Below are 25,194 nucleotides of genomic sequence, written 5' to 3'. Positions count from 1 at the left end.
GCTCCAAGCTGCCTCTACAGAAAAAACACCCTGGATAAGATAGTTGCTTTCCACTCTAGCCTTGACCCTTTGATGGTCTTTGTTTGAAATTTCTATTAAAATGCTTTCATTACACAAGTATTTGGTTTAAAACTGTTTTAGAATATTTTCCCTTTATTCCAAGGAGTAACAAAATAAACCTCCCCCAAAATATATAAGAAACCTCAGACTCCAGTTGATTACCTGAGTCCACTTGAACTAATCACAGTACCCAAACATTTCAACACCATTCAGGGTGTGGTTACAGTCCCAAACTGGGAAGGGGGTAGAAATTTGAGGATGTGGAATGGCAACCCCTGTTGAGCACCTACAAATACCAGCATGGTACCATGGGGCATGTGCTAGTGCTAGCTATTCACTACTGGAAAAACTGAAGCCAAGGCCAAGTTGCAGCAAAGCTCCTAAAGCACCCAATACCCCAAGGCCAGGAGGCCCCTCTATGCAGTCCCTGATTCTCTTAGCCCCCTCAACCCAGAAGTAAGTCAAAATAAGAATTTACAGTGGATAATCATTGAATTTAAGTCAGGTGGAGCTAGAGTCTACCTGGGAGCTGAGTAGTCGTAGGCCCTTAGGCAAACTATTTAACTTTCCTGAAATATCTGGTGGGCACTCAGGCAGGCTATTCAACCCTCTTAAAATTCAGTTCTTAAATAGCTGGCTTCAGTTTTTCCAGTAGGGAGTAACTAGCAGTAGCACATGTAGCCCATAGGACAATAGCAACACCTCACAGCCATGCTCTAAGAGTCAATAGTTATATATGAAAAGCATTTACCAAGATGCCTGGCACCTTTAAGATACTCCATAGATTGTGATTATTATTTTTATTATGTGCTAGCACGGCCTTAAGGCTCGTAATTATATAACTTAAAGAGGTAAGTGATATGGCTTGGATGTTTGTCCCCTCCAAATCTCATGGTGAAATGTAATCCCCAGTGTTGAAGGTGGGGCCTAGTGGGAGGTATCTGGGTACATCTCTCATGAATGGCTTAACACCATCTCCTTGGTGATGACTGCATTCTCCCTCAGTTCACATGAGATCTGGTTGTTTGAGTCTGGGACCTCCCCATTCTCTCACCACGTGACACACCGGCTTCCCCTTTGCCTTCCACCACAATCGTAAGTTTCCTGAAGCCCTCACCAGGAGATGCTGGCGCCATGCTTCCTGTACAGCCTATAGAACTGTGAGCCAAATAAACCTCTTTCCCTTATAAATTACCCAGCCTCTGGTATTTCTTTATAGAAACACAAGAACAGACTAATACAGATAGATAAGGGAATATTCATAATGTATATAATTGAATAGCTCCTTTTTGGATTTTACATTTATCATGGATGTTCTCAAAACAATGAACACAGATAAACATTTTTTTCTTCCGATGAGAAATCGCTAGAACATTTCTGGTATTACAGAAATTTAATATTTTGTTTAACAGACCTACTACAATTATAGAAAGCCAAACACAGTACATTTTTTAAATTAAAATGTTTTATTCGCTATTGCCTTTAATAGATTTGCTACAATAAAGGAAAGGAATATTTTCTCAAATGTGCTAATAAGAAAAAGACCCAGGAAACTGAACAATATTGGACACAGTTTTCAGTGTTTTGGACATAAATAAACTCATGAATTTCATATGGATTCTGGAATATTTACCACTACTCCCCTAACGATGCATTTAGCATTGAACAAAAATATGAACATTTGAACAAGTCCAATCCAACACGTTTCAAAACAATCAGATCCTTGGGAAACTGTTTTCCATAAGTACCCCTTGCCATTCATGGAAGATTTATGAGGATGCCCATGAATTTATTCATAGACATTCCCATACTACGAAAAAGAAAACCATATAGATGGGTAATATAATTTGACTATTTGTCCCAGCCCAAATCTCAGGTTGAAATGTAATCCCCAATGCTGGAGATGGGGCCTGGTGGGAGGTGTTTGGAGCACAAAGGTGGATCCCTCATGAATGGCTTGGGCCATCCCCTTGCTGATAAGTGACTTCTTGCTCTGAGTCTTGTTCCTGCTTTTGTCATGTGATGTGCCTGCTCCCCCTTCACATTCTGCCATGATTGTAAGCTTCCCAAGGCCTCCCCAGAAACCAAGCAGATGCCAGTACCATGCTTCCTATAAAGCCTGCAGAGCTGTGAACCAATTAAACCTCTTTTTTTTTTTTTTTTTTTTTTGAGACGGAGTCTCGCTCTGTCACCCAGGCTGGAGTGCAGTGGCCGGATCTCAGCTCACTGCAAGCTCCGCCTCTCAGGTTTACGCCATTCTCCTGCCTCAGCCTCCCGAGCAGCTGGGACTACAAGCGCCCACCACCTCGCCCGGCTAGTTTTTTATATTTTTTAGTAGAGACGGGGTTTCACCGGGTTAGCCAGGATGGTCTCGATCTCCTGACCTTGTGATCCGCCCGTCTCGGCCTCCCAAAGTGCTGGGATTACAGGCTTGAGCCACTGTGCCCGGCCTAAACCTCTTTTCTTTACAAATTACCCAGTCTCAGGTATTTCTTTATAGCAATCCAAGAACGGCCTAATACAATGGGCTCCCAACACATAAAACATACAGCAGCCACAAAATAATTAGAAACAATATTAAGTAATGCCCACTAAATTTTGAACAGCAAAATATAGCATAGAGGTATAAAACAAATGTATTTCTTACCCCTACAAAAAAAAGGGGCATCTTTTTGGTTTTGTTATTGCTGTTTGTATAAAAACTATGGTGTGTGCATGCGGGTGTATGTGTATTCCTTAAAGAAAACTTGAAAAACATAGAGATAACTTAGAAAGAATCACCTTCCCCTACCAGCTTCAGGATCTCCTGATACCAATTCAATAACCATTTAAAAACCCACAGGCCAAACCTCTCTTTAGGCTCTCAAATATCCCTACTGTTGTCTGTCTCCCAGGATGACAATTAGGGCTACTAAGGTTATGACTCTAATCTAAAACTTTTTATTCTTCAAATTTTAGAGCTAGACAGTATCTTAAAAGTTCATTCATTCCTATCCATTATGCCTGTCCCTATTTATTCAGCAGGAAACAGCCATGGAGAAGTTAAGTGAATTGCCCAGGAGTCATATCTGAGGAGGATGGAGACTAATCTTCTAATCGTTAGGCCAGGCAGGGCTCTGTCCAAGTGAACACATTGAGAATGAATCTTCACAAGAGATAGGGCTTCAGTTATTACTTAGTTAGACTATTAATGAGCCTGGAAGGCAGACCACAATGATCTGCACAACCAGATGAAAGCAGCTGGGCAAACTTTTGGCTCCTAACAGGCAATTACATTGGCTCTAAAAAGAAGCTACAAATAGGCCATGTGGTCAAATGGAGGAGTGTGACCTGGGACAGATGATCACAGGAGCAATGTTCAAGCCCGCCCCACATTCCAGGGATATCCGAGCCCGGTTCAGTCACAAGAGTCATTTCTGATTGGCTGCACTGCCAGGGCAGGGTAGAAGACAAAAGTATCCAAAAGAGTCTCCTGAGAGTATGAAGGTGAACTAAAGGAAACCCTCAAACAAGCCAGATTTCTTCTCAAATCAACAGGCATATGTCCAGAGGCCATGCATCTCACACCATTTCCCTTCAAGCCTCCATCCCATTCATTGGTCCCTCAGAATCTTGTCACTCCCACTTCAAGGTTGTGCCCTCACAGCTAAAGCTTTTGTCTTTGACTAAATGAATCTCTATCAACTAAAAGAATTAGTCTAGAAGTTTAAAAGGTCACAGTTCAATTCTCTCTGTTCAATCCAGGTCATTTAAGTCTTTAGAAGAAATCTCTTCACCCTCATGTGGGCAGTTTGGTACAAATGATCTTTACTTTAGCAGACCTTATATCAAAATATAAATAACTAAGGCTCAGATTATTTCTTCTTCACGTCTTCCCATCTTACAACACTGATACAGGCTCAGTGTGAAGAGTGAGACTTGTATTTGCAAGATCTCAAGATGCTTGCCTGTGGATGAGCTCTTTCAGCTGTGCCAGTTTGTCATGTTTTAGTGCCTCCCGGACGGAATGGAAAAACCCAAAGTAGTGTTCAAAGTTGTGCATCATAAGCAGGACTCCGGCCAGCAGCTCATTGGTCACCAGCAGATGGTGGACGTATGCCCGAGTGTGATTCTTACAGCAGTAACAGGAACATCCTCTCACCAGCGGGTTAAAGTCCTCCTGGTACCTAAGAGAGAAGTCACAGTGACATTCCAGAAAGTACGGAATACAAGAAATTCACAACCTCAGCTATCTATTCTGCTGGTAAAGTTACCAGTGGTTAATAACATCACTAGCAAATGTTCAGTGCTGTGCACCTGCTTAAAATGGCAATATGGTTAAAAGTGAACAAAGAGCTGGATGCGGTGGCTCACTCCTGTAATCCCAGCATTTTGGGAGGCCGGGACAGGCGGATCATGGGGTCAGGAGTTCAAGACCAGCCTGGCCAATATGGCAAAACCCCATCTCTACTAAAAATACAAATATTAGCCAGGCATGGTGGTGCATGTCTGTAGTCCCAGCTACTCGGGAGGCTGAGGCAGGAGAATCACTTGAACCCGGAAGGCCGAGGTGGTGAGCCGAGATCACACCACTGCACTTCAGCCTGGACAACAAAGTGAGACTCCATCCCAAAAAAGAAAAAGAAAAAAAAGTTAACAAAGAACACAATGAGTCAAGGAGACCCTGGAGTTTTTCTCTGACTGATGCAAACTCCGAGTCTGGGGTTACGAAGGAGCATCAGAATAAATTCATGTGGTCGCTCACTCATATTGACTATTACTAATCACATTGTAAAGGCACATAATGTTAGGAAACACTTGTAAGTGTTTGACATTTAGGAGAGAAGTAAGTGACACTTCTTTCCCACTTACCACCAGAATTATTATCAAAAGACATGGTAGACTTCTACTTAACACAGCTTTTTGCAGTTTACCAAACGCTTTCACATATACTGTCTCATTTAACCTTCGCATTCATTCTTAGAGATAACCATTCTTATTGTCATTCTACAGAAGAAGATTACTATGGGGGTTGAGAGGGAGGGCCTGGAGCTACCCTGTATGAATTTGATTCCTGGCTTCACAACTCACTTGGGCAAGTCACAGTCACTTAACAACTCTCTGTGACTTGTTTCTCATCCATGAACCAAAGGTAATAACAGTGCCTATCTCAGTTGTTACAAAGATGAAATGAATTAGTACAGTGAAAGGACTTGAACACTGCTGGGCACTACTAAGCCTAGGCACTGCATAGGTGTTAACTTTTTTTTGAGACAGGGTCTTGCTCTGTCACCCAGGCTGGAGTGCAGTGGTATAATCATAGCACACTGCAGTCTCGGACTCCTGAGCTCAAGCAACCTCGCACCTCAGCCTCCCACCACGCCTAGATAATCTGTTTTAGAGAAAGGGTTTTGCTATGTTGTTCAGGCTGGTCTTGAACTCCTGGGCTCAAGTGATCCTCCATCCTCAGCCTTCCAAAGTGCTGGGATTACAGATGTGAGCTACCATGCCTGGCCAGGTGTTACCTTTAATCAACTATTAAAAATAAGTGGATTGAGGTCAGGAGTTCAAGCCCAGCCTGGCCAACATGGTGAAACCCCGTCTCTACTAAAAATACAAAAATTAGCCAGGCATGGTGGTGCATGCCTGTAATACCAGCTACTTGGAAGGCTGAGGCAGGAGAATCGCTTGAACCCAGGCGGCGGAGGTTGCAGTGAGCCGAGATCGTGCCACTGCACTCTGGCCTAGGCAACAGTGTGAGACTGTCGCAAAAAAAAAAAAAAAAAAAGTGAATTGACCAGACCAAAGTCACACAGTCAAGAGCAGTGCTAGAATTTGTCTACAAATCACAAAAACTGAAAGTCTAGTGCCAATAATAATAGTACGATTTCCAATTAAATCTATAACACGAAGGGAATTTTAGTAGTAACCATTTATATTACCTTAAAAATTTAAAAACATAAATAAATCATTTGAGAGTCAGTGGATGACAGAAAAAAAAAAAGGATAAAAGAAAAGAAAGACAAAAGCAAATCTATCTCCTTGGTTATTTTTTAAGAAGTCAAATGCAGTAGACATTACCATTTCTGACCTACAATTAAAGGAGTCCCAACAGAATATGAGTAAGAACAAGGATCTTCACATTCTTTCATGAACTCTCAAGTCTGTACTATCACTAGATAGATATAAATAAGTCATAAGCCATAGGATTTCCCTTTACATAAGACAAAAAACCCACCCTAGTACTAACATGAGTGTGTCAGACTCAAAGAAAAATCACTCACTGGTTCACTGATGATTACTACTTTTGACCAAATACAAAAATTACAAGACACAGGTTCAGTATCCCTAATCTGAAAATCTAAAATGTGAAATGCTCCAAAATTCAGAACTTTTTGAGCACTAACATGATGCTCAAAGGAACTGCTCATTGGAATATTTCAGATTTCAGATGACAGATGCTCAGCCAGGTAAGTATAATGCTAATGTTCTAAAATACAACAAAAACAACAACAACAACGAATCAAAGAAATGTGAAACACTTCTGGTTCCAAGCATTTTGAAGAAGGGATATTCAATTCAATCTGTATCTTAATTTGTTCTTTATAAATATTTTATGTAAGATTTATAGCCTGTATCTAACAAAGATGTTAGGCACCCTACAATTTAAAAGTTTGTTGTGTTTTATCTTGAAATCCTTATTATGCTCTAAAGGAATAAAAGACACCAAACAATGGATTTGGTCTAATCTTTCTGTCAGCTTTTCTAAAGCAATCATTACCTGGCTCTAGTCTTCTGACAAGACAAAGTCTACAAATTCATCTGCAGAAAATAAAGAGTTTTTTTGAAACTGAATTTGAGAAGGCCTAAATAATACCCAACTATTAATATTTTATGAAATCATAAATTGAGAATAGTCCCATAAACTTTTAAAACAGACTAAAATTCAGAAATCAGAAGGTAAAATCTAAACCTTTAAAATTTCTTACATTTTTTCCTTCAGATTAATTTCAAATGATGTTATTTCTTGGTTGCAACCAGTTATTTCCATTTTCTTTATTTGATCCACACATTTTATTTCTTCTTGTGTTCCATTTTGTTGTAATACTGAAGGACAAACCAATAAAAAGCCTTGAATGATGATCAGATAAGAAGTGGCCATTGGAAATACTTTATTTTAGTTATTATTACATGATCTTTGACTCTGTAATTTCACTCCTGAGAATTTATCCTAAGGAAATCACACAAGAAATGAAAAACAGCAATATGCTCCAAGACAGTCACTGTCCTCTTATCTACAACACCAAAACAATCTAGAGATTCAATAATATTTAAGCAAATTATAGTTACAAATATATAACATACAATCTTACCATCAAGAAATAATTTAAAAAATGGTTGGTGGCCAGGCATGATGGCTCATGCCTGTAATCCCACAACTTTGGGAGGCTGAGGCAGGAGGATTGCGTGAGGTCAAGAGTACATGACCAGCCTGGGCAACGTAGCAAGACCCCATCTCTATTTAATAATAAATAAATAAACCAACAAAAGTTAACAGTTGGTGTTGTGTGTGTGTGTGTGTGGTGGGGTTATCACTATCCCTTATCACAATGTACATGCGAATAAATTGGGCTTCGAATTACCTATATTCCAAATAGATTGAAGTAGAACATGGTTTTAATGTATGTATTCTATGTGGAGACTCTGGCCCTCTGGGGCACCCAGACTATCCAGAATTAAATGGCAACCTGAATTGTTCCCTTCAACTTTCTGCTTTAAGAAGAAACATTCCTTGCACTGCAAAAGAAACACCAGCTACTCTACAAAAAGCCAACTGCCTGAAACAGGGACAAGTAGTTAAGGAGTATTTTGGGAACAAATGATAACAAATCTCAGTGCTGGTCCCAGGAGAAGGACAGGTGGTCTTAGGAGGGTAATTTTATCAAGGTCAAAGGAATAAGAGAAGCAACCTGAGCACTGGGCACAGAGCTGTCATAATTTTGTTCTCATAAATTTGCTGATGTGGGAAACCATAATGAAGCCCTCAGCTGGCTGCAGTGACTCATACCTGTAATCCCAGCACTCTGGGAGGCTAAGGCAGGAGGGTCGCCTGAGGTCAGGAGTGCACGACCAGCCTGGGCAACACAGCAAGACCCTGTCTCCGCAAAAAATTTAAAAATTGGCCAAGCATGGTGGCATGCACCTGTAGTCCCAGCCTACAAGGTGGCATGCACCTCCCAGTACTCGGGAGGGTGAGGTGGGAGGATGGCTTGTGCCCATTAAAGTTAAACAAATTAAACTTTACCAAGCAGTTCAAAGGTTTTCTTATAATTTCCATCACAATTCACTCTGAATGTTCTTTTTTCAGGAGTTTGAGGCTGTGGTGAGCCATAATCACACCACTGCACTCCAGCCTGGGCAACAGAGTGAGACCCTATTCTGAAAAAAATTTTTTTAAGCTCTGACATTTTGGAAAACTCTTGTCATTTGGGAGAACCGGTGTCAAGTAATTTCTTTGGAATTCTCAGTATGTAAGTGGCAAAGGACTTGAATTTGCCATACACACACAGTTAATAATACTTTGTTTAAACATTCAAACTATTTTCTTTTTCCTAATCATGAAGAAACTTGGCTTTCTCTGGCCAAAAATGACTTTGTTCATTACAGAGAACTCAAATCAGGTTCTTTTTAGAGCTTTGCATATTCCTGGTACTGAATGACTTAACAGTTACCTCTATTCTGGTGGAAATAATTCAGTTTGTAAATGAAGATGTGAAAATTTATAGTGTTAATGGTATACCTAGCCACATACATTATGTTCTGGTCTGTCTAAAAGGACAGTAAAATTGATCTCCTATATATTTAAGAATTTGATCAACTTGATTTATTTTGTTTCCAGAGTAATTCCATTTAGATTAATGGTTAAGCTGCTTCATAAAAGTATAACATCTGAATGAAATTTAGTTACCTGTGAGGAATAAAATGAATCTTTAAGGAAGTTTTGGGTCCCATTTAAATTTAAGGTTGATGTGGTTAAGGAAAAGTTTCAAGGATGGCAGGAAAAGGAAAGGAAAGGCCATTTCTCCAGGTCAGAGGGAAGACTGCACAGGAGACACTCTCCTGAAAACTTACTTCAAGCAACTCTAGCCCAAAGTCTATATCCCAGCTCCTTTTGTACCTCCAGTTAAGTGTTAGAATCTGAAACTGACTTTCTTAACTTCTGGATAACTAAAGAATAAAAGAAAATGGCAGTCCTTCAAAGCAACATTAGCAGAGGAAGACAGTTTTCAAAGCCTGGTGTATTAAAAAAAAGAAAAAAGAAAAACCACCAAAATGCAAGAAGTAACACTAGGATCAGAGGATCATGAGTCTCCCTGTATTTTAATAGCATAAAGTTTGCAAAGAAAAGACAAAAACTCTTTTGTGAGAAAACAAGTTAACTTTAACCAAGCAGTTCAAAGGTTTTCTTATGATTTTCATCACAACTCACTCTGAATGTTCTTTTTTCAGGCTGTTAACAGAGGAGGTTTTGTTTTTCTTGGTTCTGTTCACTATAAAATCACATCCTAACATTGATGAGCTACATGTACAGTATTAAGTACCTGGATTTGTGTGCCAACATGCCAGGGCACACAGATAAGAAACAAAGATGTAGTTTTGTAAAAGACTGGCTTTATATATACATATTTCTGTCTTGTGACTCAAGCCAAAAATTAATAGGAAATGGAAGAAACTTAAGGATAAGAGATAAACTTCAAAAGACTTACGTATCTCTTCGGGATTCAGCTGGTAATCAAAACTGAAAGTCAGGGCACCTCCCCGCTCTGTTACTTGATAAGGGAAAAAACTCTCAAATAAGTCCACTCCTCTTTCAATACACTTGAGCACCTCATCTGGCCGACCAATACCAGATATGAGCCTATAAAAGTAACAATAAGAACAGTGACATGAGGACAATGCAAGGAAGGAAATCAGAAAGTCCTTTTAATGAACAAGGCACCAAAAAAAAAAAAATAATAATGAAAAACAGCAATCACGGTTAGAGTGGCAGGCAGTAGACAGAAACATGTAGTAGAAAGAACATATGGCTTTGGAGCCAGAAAAACTGGGGCTTGAATACTACCTCTGCCATTTATGTATTTGCTGTGTCACTTTGGAAAGATGACTTAACTTCTCTGAGTTTTAGTTTTCTAATCTTAAAAACAAGAGCAAATAATATATACCCTCACAGAATCGTTCCGAGAATTAATGAGATATTTGAGAAAGCACATAGTATAGTTTCTTTTTTTTTTTTTTGAGAGGGATTCTCACTCTTGTTGCCCAGGCTGAAGTGCAATGGTGCAATCTCAGCTCACTGAAACCTCCGCCTCCCAAGGTCAATTCTCCTGCCTCAGCCTCCCTAGTAGTTGGGATTACAGGCACCTGCCACCATACCTAGCCAATTTTTATATTTTTAGTAGAGATGGGGTTTCACCATGTTGGCCAGGCTAGTCTCGAACTCCTGACCTCAGGTGATCCGCCCACCTTGGCCTTCCAAAGTGCTGGGATTACAGGTGTGAGCCACTGCACCCGGCCCATAGTACAGTTTCTGATCTCAGAGAGAAGTTCAAAGAAGGTTAGGTTAGTTTCCTTTCAACTATCATCCTTTCTGAACAACCTCCCTAGTCATAAACTAAACTTTATAGCCTATTCACTATATAGATTTTTTAGGAGTGCAAAGCTGTATGCTTTATTTCTTGTTGAAATATTTTGCTTGTTTTAACTGTATTTTGCCTATAATTTTTCATAATTGGTACAATAAAGACATTTTACTCTACTATATCCCTCATAAGTTAATTTATAAAGCAACTCTCGCTGTCAGGATTTCACCTCTGGCCATAGGATCTAAGAATCTAGTTGGCTTTCTTTATATTTTCTCCATTAATAAAAAGTCTGCACTGTGGAATGAGATGGTGTTTTCCAAGGTACAGGTTTAGCATCCTTAATCCGAAAATCTGAAATCCAAAATGCTCCCAAATCTGAAAGTTTTTGAGTGCCAACATGACACTGAAAGGAAATGCTCACCAGAGAATTTTGGATTTTGGACTTTCAAATTAGGGGTGCCCACCCAGTATGTACCCTGCAAATACTCCAAGATCTGAAAAAATCCAAAATCTCAAGCACTTTTGGTCCCTAGCATTTTGGATAAAGGATACCCAACCTGTAATAGGTAAGGGATTCTGAGACTATTAATGGCACTCAGCTAGGTTTTGCCACTCCATGAAAACAGATGTGGAGATGCACTAAATCACGGCTGACTGGCTGGCTGCTGCTCTTTTTTATGTTTGTTTTTCTACCTATAGCCCCTTTCTATGAACTGGCACAGAAATGCAAAGAAAAGCCTCATGTAATATTAAATAAGCAGAACTCTTAAATATATGCTGGTTTTCCTGACTACAGTTTCCTTCAAGTAATGTAATATTTTAGAACTCCTCTCCAACTGAAGCTGGCATTTCTACATACTGATAGAAAGAAAAACAATCCAGCTTTCAAATTCAGTAACAGACATCTGTGAGCACTTAACAGGAATAAGTCCAGAAAATGTCTAGAAATACTAGTGCTGAAGTGTTATGTACACCAGAGTGAAACAAGTACAGGAGAGGGAGCAATGAACACAAAAGAACTAGGTAAAATTGGGGGTCAAAGGCTGGCTGAGGTGATGGAAATACCTTGTTCTGGGTAGTGTTTACACAAGTGTAGACATGTGAAAATTAACTGAGCTGTATGTATGGTTCATGTGCTTTCCTCTAAGCTGTACCTGGATCTTTAAAAGGTAGTAAAATCACGCCTGTAATCCCAGCACTTTGGGAGGCTAAGGTGGGCGGATCACCTGAGGTCGGGAATTCGAGACCAGCCTGACAACAAGGAGAAACCCTGTCTCTACTAAAAATACAAAATTAGCCAGGTGTGGTGGTGCATGCCTGTAATCCCAGGTACTCGGGAGGCTGAGGGAGAAGAATCACTTGAACCCAGGAGGCAGAGGTGGCAGTGAACCGAGATCATGCCATTGCACTCCGGCCTGGGCAACAAGAGCAAAACTCTGTCTCAAAAAAAAAAAAAGTAGTAAAATTACATATATTGTACACTATCCAACTAAAGGAGTGTAGAGCAGCACACTACAACCAAACTTCTTAATATACATGCAGGAAAAAACCATGAATATTCACATTGAGATAACAAACCATTAAAAAAAATGTGAGTAGCCTAACACGACATCCAGCTGCATTCAGAAACTCAGAATTTGTAGCTTCAAATCTTGCAGATCATCTTTTCTTACCAGCACAAGGTGAATTCTGCAATTTATGGAAATGTAAGAACCAATCCTACTAGGGTTGTCATTGCCTTCATTTCAAAAATTGACACCACTCACTACCGGCCTCAAATCTAAGAGCTTCTTAAGTTCTTGTTGGTGGAACTCATCTTCATCCCACTAATCATCCCATATCTCTCCTCAACTTTCCTCAGTTTAAACCAGAGTTCCATACGACTTTATACTTGGTCTCCAGATACCATGTTATAATGAAGAGACAACAATATTTATAATTGGCAAAAGAATGAGGGGAAACAGTATAATACTTGCTCTCACTTAGGAGGATCAAATAACATAATTCACATGGCAGTTATCCCCTACTCTACATTCTGAAATCAAGGCCAGGACAGCCTTCACAGAAACTCCCCTTACAGTCTGCCTCAGTGCCTCGGCAGACTCAGCCCAGAAAGGACATAATCAAAACATCAAAAACATGCCCATGCACAGACACTATGTAATATACAATGAGCCAGCACTCCTGCCCTGTATCCCATGAGGCCAGCCTGTGTCCTAACTGAACTGGCCTTGGTTTGTCCTCCGGCAGCTCTGCAGTGACTGATGACAGCAAGCACAATCTAGTCTCCAGGGTTGTTGGATTTCCTTGAAAACCATCCAGAAGGAAGCCACCTACGGGCCGCTTGGCTGTCTCTCGTGCTGACCTCAGCCTCTCTTCCATCACATCTCCACCTTCAATCACTCCAATGATCACACTCTTCTGAAGAACCTGAGTTAAAAAAGGATGACATGTTTTTAACCATTTTCAGTATCAGAGACCTTTATTTAAATGAACCTTACATGGAAGTCCAATGTATAGAAGAGACCTCAGTGAAGCTGCTACAGTTGAAGCATTAAGGGGCATGGTGCTCCCTTCTCCCTAAGAACCTTTAGGGCTCTGAGGAACATACTTTGAAAAACATACTTTACCCATCAGGTAAGAAAAGACTTAGGAGAAAGATGTATTCAACATATGTAGTCTTGTTCTGGCTTAGATTAAATTAGATCAGGTGCAGTGGGCAAGCCTGTAACCCCAGCACTTTGGGAGGCTGAAGCAGGAGGATCATTTGAGCCCAGGATTTTAAGACTAGCCTGGGCAACATAGGGAGACCTCGTCTCTATAAAAAAATAAAAAAACAAAATTAGCTGGGCATGGTGGCTTGTGCCTGTAGTCCCAGCTATTCGGGAGGCTGAGGTGGGAGGATGGCTTGAGCCCGAGAGGCGAAGGTTGCAGTAAGCTGAAACCGTGCCACTGCATTCCATCCAGGGTAACAGAGTGAGACCTTGTTTCAGTAAAAAAAAAAGTAAATAAATAAATAAAGTGTACACTAAACAGGTACAAGAGGAAAAGGACAAAAGAAGAGTTTTAATTTGTGTAATGACTATCCAGGCCTGCTTTAGACTATCTCCAAGCCTCTTAGCTAGAGATAACCTTAGGAACTTAGAAATTGTTGAGACAACTGACTATCCACTCACAAACCAATAAAATAAAGACCACTACTACACACCATCCTCAAAACACAAATTCAATGGACCTAAGAGCTAAACATAAAAAATATAGTTATACAAGTTTTAGAAGAATATGTTGAATATTTTTACAATCTGTAAGGAAGGCCTTCCTAAACAAGCTAAAGCTTACAGGAAAAGGTTGACAAGTTTGAGTATAAAAACTTGCCAGGCATGGTGGCTCATATCTGTAATCCCAGCACTTTGGGAGGCCAAAGCGGGTGGATCATTTGAGGTCAGGAGTTTAAGACCAGCCTGGCCAACATTGCAAAACCCCATCTCTACTAAAAATACAAAAATTCGCCGGATGTGGTGGCATGCATCTGTGGTCCCAGCTACTCGGGAGGCTGAAGTGGGAGAATCGCTTGAGTCCAGGAGGAGGAGCTTGCGCTGAGCCGAGATCGGGCCATTGCACTCCAGCCTGGATGACAGGGCAAGGGTCTGTCTCAAAAAAAAAGAAAAAAAAATCAGTAAAACTTCTCTAGTAAAATATACCATCAACAAAGGCAAAGGAGAACTCACTCTTCCTCTTTGGAGAAATATTTAAATATCTACAGCATAAAATGAGCTCCAACAAATCCTCTAAAGAAATGAATGACAACCTCATAGAAATCTATGTACAATATGTAAATATGAAATTCAGAAAAATAAGTGTGAACGCCCTATACACATATGAAGAACTACTAAACCTCGTTAGTAAGGTAATGCAAAATCGGAAACAACGAGTTACCATTTTTGCCCATATAATAACAAAAAGGTTAAAACACAGATAACAACAGAGTAGAAGTGAAACTGTAAGGGAAATGACACTTACATACCCTGATAAACACAGAGAAAAATCAGTTCAACCTCTTAGGAAGGAAAGTGGGCAGCACTTATAGAAATGTCGATGTTTTTATCTATGGATCCTAAAATTCCATGTCTAACAATCTCTCCTATACTCATTCACATGTGCCAAGGTTTATTTACAAAGATGTTTAGAATAATGAAAAACTGGCAACAACTTACATGTGTATCCATAGAGGAAAGGCTTATGTAAATCATAATATATACACAGTATGGCTTCCTATGCAGCTGTTTAAAAAGAATGCAGTACATATAGCAATATATGCAGTGATCGAAAAAGAGTTTCAGGATATTGTTAAATGAAAAACAAGCAAATTGCTGAATATATGATCATACTCATGTAATACAGCCATGTATATCTATATATTAATTATGTGTATGTAATTGCAAAAAATAAGTTTTGCAAGAAAATATACAAATCAACAATGGCTCTCCAGTAGAAGAAAGGGATAGAGAGGAGGCCTGGAACACTGTGAAATGAGAATTTCACTTCTTATTTTAAGCAGGAGGGACATAATCAAACCATTCCTCTAGAAAGAAAACTTTGGCTGCCGTGTAAAGAATAAATTAAGGGTGAGTATGATTGAAGAATGGAATAGCAGACAACTTTAATGATCCAGGTGAAAGATGAGATGACCCGGACTAAGGCAGTGGCATGTGGATGAAGAGGAAAGATAAAACTTGAAACCTCATCAGGAAGTAGGATCAACATAACTTGACTGATTAGTCATCCAAGGAGAGGATAAAGACAAAGTCTCAAATGACTCCTGGCCCCTGTTTTGCAAGTCCAGGGAGATGGTGATAAGAGCAAAAGGCAGGGACTCCTAGAAAAATAATGGATGAGGCAAGATGATTACTCTGTTCTGCGTGTTCTGAGTTTGAGGAATCAGCAGAATGTCCAAATGGCAATCTTAATTCAGCCACTGAACCTAAATGAACCTAAAGGTATGGGTGATACAAACATGAGTGATACAAACATGATTGCCCAGGCTAGAATGGCAGACACTTGGCATGATGCTACAACTCTCCACTCCTGATTTGACAGCAGATGTGACTAACAGATGACTCTCTTCTTGCTGCACCCAACCACCTCGGATGAAACCCATTCGCCATCCCTAACCCAGGTAATATATGGAGAAGAAAAGAAAGCCAAAAACTGAATCTTGGAGAGCTTCAATATTGAAGGGCATTCAGAATAAGAGGAGCCAGTGAATAAGACAGGGAGGGAATCACGGGAAAAGATGTATGCAGATACACAAAGCAGAGTTACACAGGCCTGCCTGCTTACATGACTAGCATGACTATTTGGGAAACTCCCTTTCCTGGGTGAAAGAAGCACGATCATATAATTTATTATCTAAAATGGAACACTTAAGAATGGGGGGGCACTATTTAATAATCATGTCAAGACAATAATAAAGGATATGGAAAGGGACTACACATTTGACCAATAAATATGCAGAAGTAAGGCCGGGCGCGGTGACTCACGTCTATAATCCCAGCACTTTGGGAGGCAAATCACAAAGTCAGGGGTTCGAGACCAGCCTGGCCAACATAGTGAAACCCCATCTCTACTAAAAATACAAAAATTAGCCAGGTATGGTGGCGTGCACCTGTAGTCTTAGCTACTGAGGAAGTTGAGGAAGGAGGAATCGCTTGAACCTGGGAGACAGAGGTTGCAGTGAGCCAAGATCGCACCACTGCACTCCAACCTGGGCGACAAGAACAAAACTCCATCTCCAAAAAACAAACGAAACAAAAAAAAAAAAACCCCACAAATATGGAGAAGTAATATGAAATGATGAGGCTGATTGCAACAACAGAGATGAGGGACTTGAGGCTCATCTGACCTTTCTAATAATCATCTTTGCCACACTCCCTGTCCTGCTTTCTACTTACCCAAACATTACTAGTCCTACAAGGATAATGACTGGCTCAAAACAATTACTAGCAAGCCACCAACACTAACTGCCCAGACCCACAGCAATGTCCCCACACCAAACTCCTGTTACATATACTGTGAATTCTATTCAGAATAACTGTTTCCTCTAATTACTTCACTTATATTAATTTTATTAGCCAAATTATATTTTTATTGCTAAATTCAATACAATGATGTTCTTCAAACTCAGTGTGCTTTGCCATAGTGGGATGTGATCATCGCTCAGGATTATCCACATACATGATCTTAGATATTAAAATTCTCTCCTTTGATCACTATCTTCTGTTCCCTCATCTCTACTATTCTCTGAATCCTTTTCCAACTTAATTAACTCTGCTGTCAGTATCCCTGATTTACCACTACAGCTTCATCTTCCTCACCCCATCACAACCATTCACCATGAGCAAACATTTACTGAAGGCTTACTATGTGTCGGATGAAACCCATTCGCCATCCCTAACCCAGGTAATATATGGAGAAGAAAAGAAAGCCAAAAACCGAATCTTGGAGAACTTCAATATTGAAGGGCATTCAGAATAAGAGGAGCCAGTGAGTAAGACAGGGAAGGCATTCTGCTGCATGATGAAGATACCCAAATTACACACAGAAATTGAGCTTAAAGAGGCCACAGTTTAATAAAGACAAACGCATAAAGAAATCATTGAAATACAATATGATTGGGGCTAAAATATAGCTACATACTAATTAAAGAGGTAGCAAAGAATGAATTGAATTCCCTGGAAGTATCAGGAACCAGTTCTATAGAATGACAGGTGGCACTTTGGGAGGCCAAGGCGGGTGGATCACCTGAGATCAGAAGTTCAAGACCAGTTTGACCAACATGGTGAAATCTTGTCTCAGCTAAAAATAAGCTAAAGATACAAAAATTAGCCAGACATGGTGGTGCATGCCTGTAATCCCAGCTACTTGGGAGGCTGAGGCAGGAGAATTGCTTGAACCTGGGAGGTGGAGGTTGCAGTGAGCCAAAACTGCCCCACTGCTCTCTAGCCTGGGCAACAGAGTGAGACTCTGTCTCAAAAAAAAAAAAAAAAAAAGAATGATACACGGAATGAAATGAGCCTATGTGGAAGCAAAAGAGGGAATACAGCTCGAGATATGAAAAGCAGAAACAGTCCAGAAGGAAATCTGTGTACAGAATGAAACAAGCTAATGCCTCAAGGAATTCCAAGCAACTCAGAAAGGCCAGAGTGCAAGTTACAAGAGAAAGTGGCCCACAGTGAGCTGGAGGAGGAGGAGGCAGAGGCCACACCACAGCAGGCTGTCCATGCCATGTAAGAGCTGAAGTGGAGACTCATTAACTTCTTTTAGGGAAGTGGGCAAGGAGCTCATGTTTGTACTTTACAAAGATTTTTTGGATAACAGGGCTGAAAGATGGATTAGATAAAGATGAGAATGGAGGCAGAGAGAAGAATTCAAAGGTAATTACAAACGTAAGAGATGATGCAGTTATGGCTTAAGGTAGTGATAAGGAGGGGAAGATTTTAGACACATTTAGGCAAATGGAATCAAGGAAGAGTGAACAGTTGGATATCAAATGTGAGTGAAAAAAGGAGTCTTGAAAAGCTCAGATTTCTTGGCCAGGCACAGTGGCTCACGCCTGTAATCCCAGCACTTTGGGAGGTTGAGGCGGGCGGATCACCTGAAGTCAAAAGTTTGAGACCAGACTGGCCAACATGGTGAAACCTCATCTCTACTAAAAATACAAAAATTAGCTGGGTGTGATGGTGCATGCCTGCAATACCAGCTATGTGGGAGGCTGAGGCCAGAGAATCCCTTGAACCTGGGAGGCAGAGGTTGCAGTGAGCTGAGATCGCGCCACTGCGCTCCAGCCTGGGCAACAGAGTGAGACTCAAAAAAGAATAAGAAAAGCTCAAATTTCTGGGCTGAGGAGCTTGGTGGATGCCATAAATGGAGATAAAGTATTGAGGAAGAGCAAAAGGAAGAACAGGCTTGTGGAGATAAGATGATGAGTCCGGTCACTTCTGAGTATGAGGAATATTCTAGTGACATAACCTACCTATAGCCCAGTAATTATGTAATTCTGAAGCTAAGTAGAATGATCTTGATAGTTCATACACTTTTAGAATTATTCAGCAATTAAAACTAAGGGAAGGCTGCCCAGGAATAACACATAGAATAGGATGAAAAAAGAAATCTAAGATAGAATCCTAGAGAACAATAATACTTAGGGTTCAAAAAGCAAATAAAAATAGAGAGTAAAACAGACAAAGAGTGAGGAGCACAGCAGGAGGAGGAACAGAAAAAGTGGTGTCACAGAATGTAAGGGAGGCAAGAGTGTCAAGAGAAAGGAGTAGTTAGTGGTACAGAATTACCTCTGACTCTTCCTGCAGCCGCAGACAGTTATCCAAGAAAAGAAGTGATCGGTCAACAGACTTTCTGACCCTTTTTATGGAAGCTGCTTCCTTACAAGACACTTCTCCATCGGAGAGGCACTGGAACCAATCTGGCTGAAGGGCCTGCTGAATTGCCATGAACTTGGAAACAGTCATTTCCACTCGTCCTGCAACACTCCACACAGACACAGACTGCCATGGAGCAAAATGATGAGGAATCAGCAAGAGTAAAATGCAAATAAAAATAAAATAATTAAAATGATAAAGCAATAATTCTTTACAACTGCAGAGATGGTGACAATTCAATATCCAGACATGGTGGGTAATAGGATCTTATAGCTTACAGAGAATCCTTCAATGGTCATATAAGACAACTTTTGAGCTAGCCCCCAAGAATTATTTGTTATACTTTTCTAATCATCTTCTGTTCTCCCCTATCTTACCTGCCCCACCCCTACCCAACCCTTGCTGTTCCTGAATACGCCGGACTTTGATCACACTGTTCCTTTTGACTGACAGTCCCATATTTCTTTTTTTTTGAACACTTTTTTATTGATACATATTTGTATACTTTTATGGGGTACATGTGAGACATCTTACATATAGAGCAAGTGTAACAATCATGTCAGAGTATTTGAGTATCCATCACCTCAAGTATTTATTATTTCTAGGTGTTGGAACTTCTACTTCTTCGCCTGGCAAAATACTATGTGTCCACTGAGACGCTGAGTTCACATATTAATCTCCAAACTTCCTGGGCATAATCGATTACTCACTCCTCTATGCTTTTACATCAATTTGTACTTATTTCTTTATAGAAATGATAGCACTTATTACACCATTCTGTATTTGTCTGACTAGAGTATACCAATTCATGTTTGTATCCCAAAAGCACAGTCTAGGGCCCTATACATTTTTAATATCTAGTGTTTACTAGACTGAGTTAGATATAGAATTAAAGATTTAAATCTCCTAGTTCACGAGAATATATATTAGTAACATTCTATCTTTGAGCTAAAAGCAAACCTACCGTTCAACCCAGCAATCCCATTACTGGGCATATACCCAGAGCAATATAAATCATTCCACCATAAGGACACATGCATGCAAATGTACGCTGCAGCACTATTCACAATAGCAAAGACATGCAGTTAACCTAAATGTCCATCAGTGACAGACTGGATAAAGAAAATGCGATACATATATACCATGGGATATCATGCAGCCATAAAAAATAATGAGGTCATGTCTTTTGCAGGAACACAGATGGAACTGGAGGCCACTGTCCTCAGCAAACTAATGCAGGAACAGAAAATCAAATACCACATGTTCTCACTTATAAGTGGGAGCTAAATGATGAGAACACATGGACACAAAGAAGGGAACAGACACTGGGGTCTACTTGGGGGTAGAGGGTGAAAGGAGGGAGAGAAGGAGAAAAGATAACTATTGGATACTAGGCTTAATACCTCGGTGATGAAATAATCTGTACAATAAAACCCCATGACACAAATTTACCTATGTAACAATGTTTACATGTACCCCTGAAACAAAAATAAAAGTTAAAAAAAAAGGAAAAAAAAAATTCTATCTTGGTTACCCTACAGCATCCCTCTTCTTAGATCAACAAGGACATAGATGGAGGGCCAACATACAGTTGTTTTATTTTGTACTAAGGCATCAGAATTACTGTTTAAATGATTCTTCTCCCTTATAATTTGGGTAGACAATGGAAGTCAAAGTATTTTCTTTTCCTTTTTTTTTTTTAGACAGTCTCGCTGTGTCACCCAGGCTAGAATCCAGTGCACTGGTGCGATTTTGGCTCACTGCCACATCTGCCTCCCGGGTTCAAGTGATTCTCTCGCCTCAGCCTCCCAAGTAGCTGGGATTACAGGCGTGTGCCACCACACCTGGCTAATTTTTGTATTTTTAGTAGAGATGGGGTTTTGCCATGTTGGACAGGCTGGTCTCGAATTCCTGAGCTCAAGCCATGCACCTACCTTGGCCTACCAAAGTGTTGGGATTACAGGCGTGAGGCACCATACTCAGCCAAAGTAGTTTCTCTAGAATTCAAATTACAAAATAAATAGAAGCTTAAAACAGGAGAATGAGTAAAAATAGTGTTCTGAGGGGCACAATTAATAAAAAATGCTGATATTAATAAAGTGAGTGCAGGAAAAGTATTTGCGTTTGTAAAGCAGCAGTACACACTGAAGCCTTGCCAGAATGCTGTCCTCAGGGATAATGCCAATGAGGCCACCTCTCAGCTGAACACTTTTAATGAGGTGCTTTTGATACTGCTCTTCACTAGACAAAATCTCTGCCTGTAGACCCAGCAGACAGTATTACATTGAGGTTCTACTATATATAGTTATACATGTGATAATACTCATCAGCAACTTTTCCCCACTCTTCCTGAAGTAGTTAAAAATCCAACAAAGCATGGTGCCGAAAGACTATTGTTTTCCCCTATCATAGCAATTTCTTTTTTTGGCATGTATTTGACCCTCCTCTACCCTCAAATTTTTTTGCAACAATGAAAATGCGAGGATATGGTGTTCTTCATCTTAACCTCATCCTTAGGCAGCCCTATTCTAACTCCTTTTTTTTTTTTTGAGACAGAGTCTTGTGCTCTGTTGCTCAGGCTGGAGTGCAGTGTTGCTATCTCAACTCACTGCAAGCTCCGCCTCCCAAGTTCACGCCATTCTCTTGCCTCAGCCTCCTGAGTAGCTGGGACTACAGGCACCCGCCACCATGCCCAGCAAATTTTTTGTATTTTTAGTAGAGATGGGGTTTCACCATGTTAGCCAGGATGGTCTCGATCTCCTGACCTCGTGATCCGCCTGCCTTGGCCTCTCAAAGTGCTGGGATTATAGGCGTGAGCCACCGGGTCCAGCCTCTAACTTTTATAAACTATCCCATCCCATTCCACTATAATTATTGAAAAAAGGAAAAGGTATAAGGGATCATCTCAGACAGTGGGATCTGAACATCTGAGGGATACACAGTAGGCTGACTTCCTGGGACAAAGCTGCAGCCTTGGATGCTCTTCTGAAAACACACCTTGTTTGTTACATAACCAGCTGGGCAGGGGCTGACTGGATCATGCAGGGAGCAGTACAAAAGTGATTCTGGCATGCCTGTATAAACACAAAAAAGAACGCTTGAAAGTGCTTACATCAACAATGACACTGTATTATAGCAGGTAACAGCTTCACAATGTCTACTGCTGAATAAAGCAACTCTAAACACTGTCAATAGGTGGTATCTGAACTTGGAATTATAGGAGGCCTATCAATATGCATAAAAGGATTACTAATCTAAAGAAAGAAATATAAAAGTTCATGTCTAATAGGTACTGAGCTGCTACAAAGGAAAGATATATCTTAAAGCACAATATACAATGAAAGTATTTAGTGACACGTTGATCTCATTTGATTTTACTCAAAAGAATTTACTATCAAATATGTTTATTCCAGGTACCATCCAAGGGGTACTAGCTACTGGAAAGATAAAATGATATGGCCACAAAGTGATCTCACTAATAATAAATCTCAATAATATCATGGGTCCCTAGGGGCAGAAGTTTAGAGAAGTTATAGGATGCTGCAAATGGATCTCATTCTTAGTAAGTTTCATTCATTCACGATGACAGTCTTTTAGGTTCTTCAGTCAAAAGACAATCTTTTCTTAAAATGCAAAAAAATGTTTAGTAAACCATGTACTTAAATATCGTATGCTAGCCTATATTTTCATTAAGGAAAATAAAACAGGATTCCACTGAAAAAACACAAAAACAAATAAAACAAGTTTAAAACCTCTGTAGTCTTTTCACTTTATTTTCCATAATTTCAATTATTACAATTATCTCTAGAAAGCTTACATTAGCTATTTTCACTTAATTATATGCTTGTATACTTTAAAGCTGGTTATTAAAATTAGGTTCAGGTCAAGGAGAATGATATTCCATAAATTCCTCTCCTAAAATACAGGGCTTTGTGATAACCAACAGGACATGATGCAGTTGCCCCCAGAAGCAGAGGACTGAATAACCAATGGAAGCAAGGTTTTTCAAGGATTTTCATTCAAGTGAGTCCTAGATATCGGAAAAAGCTTTAGGAGAAAGTGGTATACAGAAGAACTGGTGTTCTAGCTATCACTGCTAAGCTTTTCCTAATAATAAATAGACGCATACATTTCTGGAATAGAGGATATTATTAATATATCAGAATACAGCCGTATATAAACGTTTCATCTTCCCCTGCATGTCTGCATGTCTGAGATTCAAGCATGATGAGACTACTTTACAGCTCACGCATGCCTCATGCAAGTTCTCACTGCTGAGTCAGATAATCAGTGACTGGAGCATCTGCCCCACACCTGTCTGGGTTCCCACCCCTAACCTGGGTAACTTTTACTCTTCCTCGACCCAGCTAAAATGCCCCTCATCTTCTCTCTCAAGAATCCTTTCTCTGGGTTTTTATGGAGGCTTAAAGAAAAAAAAGAATCCTTTCTTTATTCTGACCACCTTGCACATATACCCCAGAGCAGGTTATATGCTCCACCCTCTGGCCTGTCATGATATCCATACATATCCCTAATCCTGTAAAGCAGTCACCACAATTTTTACTTCGAAGTAAAATTTATATTTTAAAGATAGAATTCTCTATCTTTATCCCAGCTAGGCTCCAAATTCCATGAGAGCAGCAACTGTTTCCTATTCAATCTTGACTTGCCAATGCCTGGCTCTTAGATGTTCAAAAAATACTTACTAAAATTATGAATAAATAAATATATGAATGACAGATCAAAGAGGCAGCAGCACCTCCAAACTCCAAATTAACACACCACAAGGCACATATAAATAACTCGATTAATTTTTACCTATAAACTTTCCAACTCCTTCTTTATATTCTGTCAAGACTTCATGTTGTTCTGCTCTGTAAGCAAAACAGAAAAATACATAACATAATAATGCATCATTCTGTAAATACTCTGTGCAACTGGAGCCCTCTTCTTCTCACCCAAATAAGTTACATCATAGTAAATGCTGTCTTGAATTACATCATTATTCAAGAGTTCTAACTAACTAGGTTAGGTTCATTAGCCAGAATGAAGGCCTTCAATTTGCTAGTGGTTCAATGAGATGTGAAACTGGCAAAGATCAGTTCCTTCAGAATACTTGAATTTTCTTCCTTCTCTTGCCCCTTTAAAATCTCTGTTGTTAACACAACACTGCAGAGTATTATGTTAATTGGTCATATAGTAGGCTTTTCGATTAAGTATAAAGTCAGTATATACATTACACAAAATGATCTAACTTCATTAGTTCTGTTTCCATAAAGTAGTATTAGCAAGTATATGTGCAAAGGCAGAAAACACTTTGAGGCTGGTGAATGATAACAGTTCCTGAACTCCAGGTGTAGCTCTCACAGAGCATTCCCTGACCTGTCACCCCTGGGAGCAGTGGCAATAGGGCAGTATGGGACTGTAGGTTTGGAGGAAAAGTGAAGCAGATATAACATACAGATCTGGCCTGTGGCTACCACATTAGGGCCAGAAAATGTATAGTATTTGAAACCTCTCTTCTGATTTCATTATGAAAATCAACAAATCATATATATGAACAACAACAACAAAAAACTTTCTCTTTTTTGCACCTAAGGTAACTAAGCTGCTGCCAGAGTTGATACTTGAATCATCGGTTCTAACACTTACAGGGATGACAGCGTAAGCTGAGCCATGGCAGGAACCCCGTGGATATCACGCAGCGTGTGATGGGTGAGGTGTGGGGCACAGCCAGTCTTGGTGTACAGGAGGCAGCCTGGAATATCCATGGTGTGGTCCCTTGTTTTGCCCAGGTTTTTTATTTTTCCTAGGCGACAGCCATTAACTACCTTGGTAAGACTCAGCTTCATTCTAAGGGATTCTTCTAGGTCCTGTCAAGAAAAGAGCATTAAGTATAGAAGGAGCTAAGAATGATGGTTTCCAGCTGCATCCATGTCCCTACAAAGGACACAAACTCATCCTTTTTTATGGCTGCATAGTATTCCATGGTGTATATGTGCCACATTTTCTTAATCCAGTCTGTCACAGATGGACATTTGGGTTGATTCCAAGTCTTTGCTATTGTGAATAGTGCC

General features: G+C 40.0%; 1 protein-coding gene across 2 annotated transcripts in view; it reads right to left on the bottom strand.

Moving 5' to 3' along the window:
• Window positions 1-2,485: 2,485 nt before the first annotated feature.
• Window positions 2,486-25,194, bottom strand: part of QTRT2 (queuine tRNA-ribosyltransferase accessory subunit 2) — a 31,482-nt gene continuing 8,773 nt past the window's right edge. Inside the window, exons 2-9 of one of the 2 annotated variants that reach the window (XM_017858583.1) lie at window positions 24,770-24,990; window positions 23,936-23,991; window positions 22,115-22,191; window positions 19,031-19,243; window positions 12,913-13,112; window positions 9,807-9,958; window positions 7,029-7,146; window positions 2,486-4,226 (exon numbers count right to left, since the gene is read on the bottom strand). In XM_017858583.1, coding sequence (XP_017714072.1) covers window positions 3,995-4,226; window positions 7,029-7,146; window positions 9,807-9,958; window positions 12,913-13,112; window positions 19,031-19,243; window positions 22,115-22,191; window positions 23,936-23,991; window positions 24,770-24,969 — 1,248 coding nt within the window. In that variant the 5' untranslated portion in view covers window positions 24,970-24,990 and the 3' untranslated portion in view covers window positions 2,486-3,994. The remainder of the gene's footprint in view (window positions 4,227-7,028; window positions 7,147-9,806; window positions 9,959-12,912; window positions 13,113-19,030; window positions 19,244-22,114; window positions 22,192-23,935; window positions 23,992-24,769; window positions 24,991-25,194) is intronic. The other variant, XM_017858584.1, reaches the window with a different exon arrangement.

Source organism: Rhinopithecus bieti, unplaced genomic scaffold, assembly GCF_001698545.2.
Source record: "Rhinopithecus bieti isolate Rb0 unplaced genomic scaffold, ASM169854v2 scaffold_45617, whole genome shotgun sequence".
NCBI lineage: Eukaryota > Metazoa > Chordata > Mammalia > Primates > Cercopithecidae > Rhinopithecus > Rhinopithecus bieti.
This window is presented reverse-complemented; position numbering and strand designations above follow the sequence as displayed.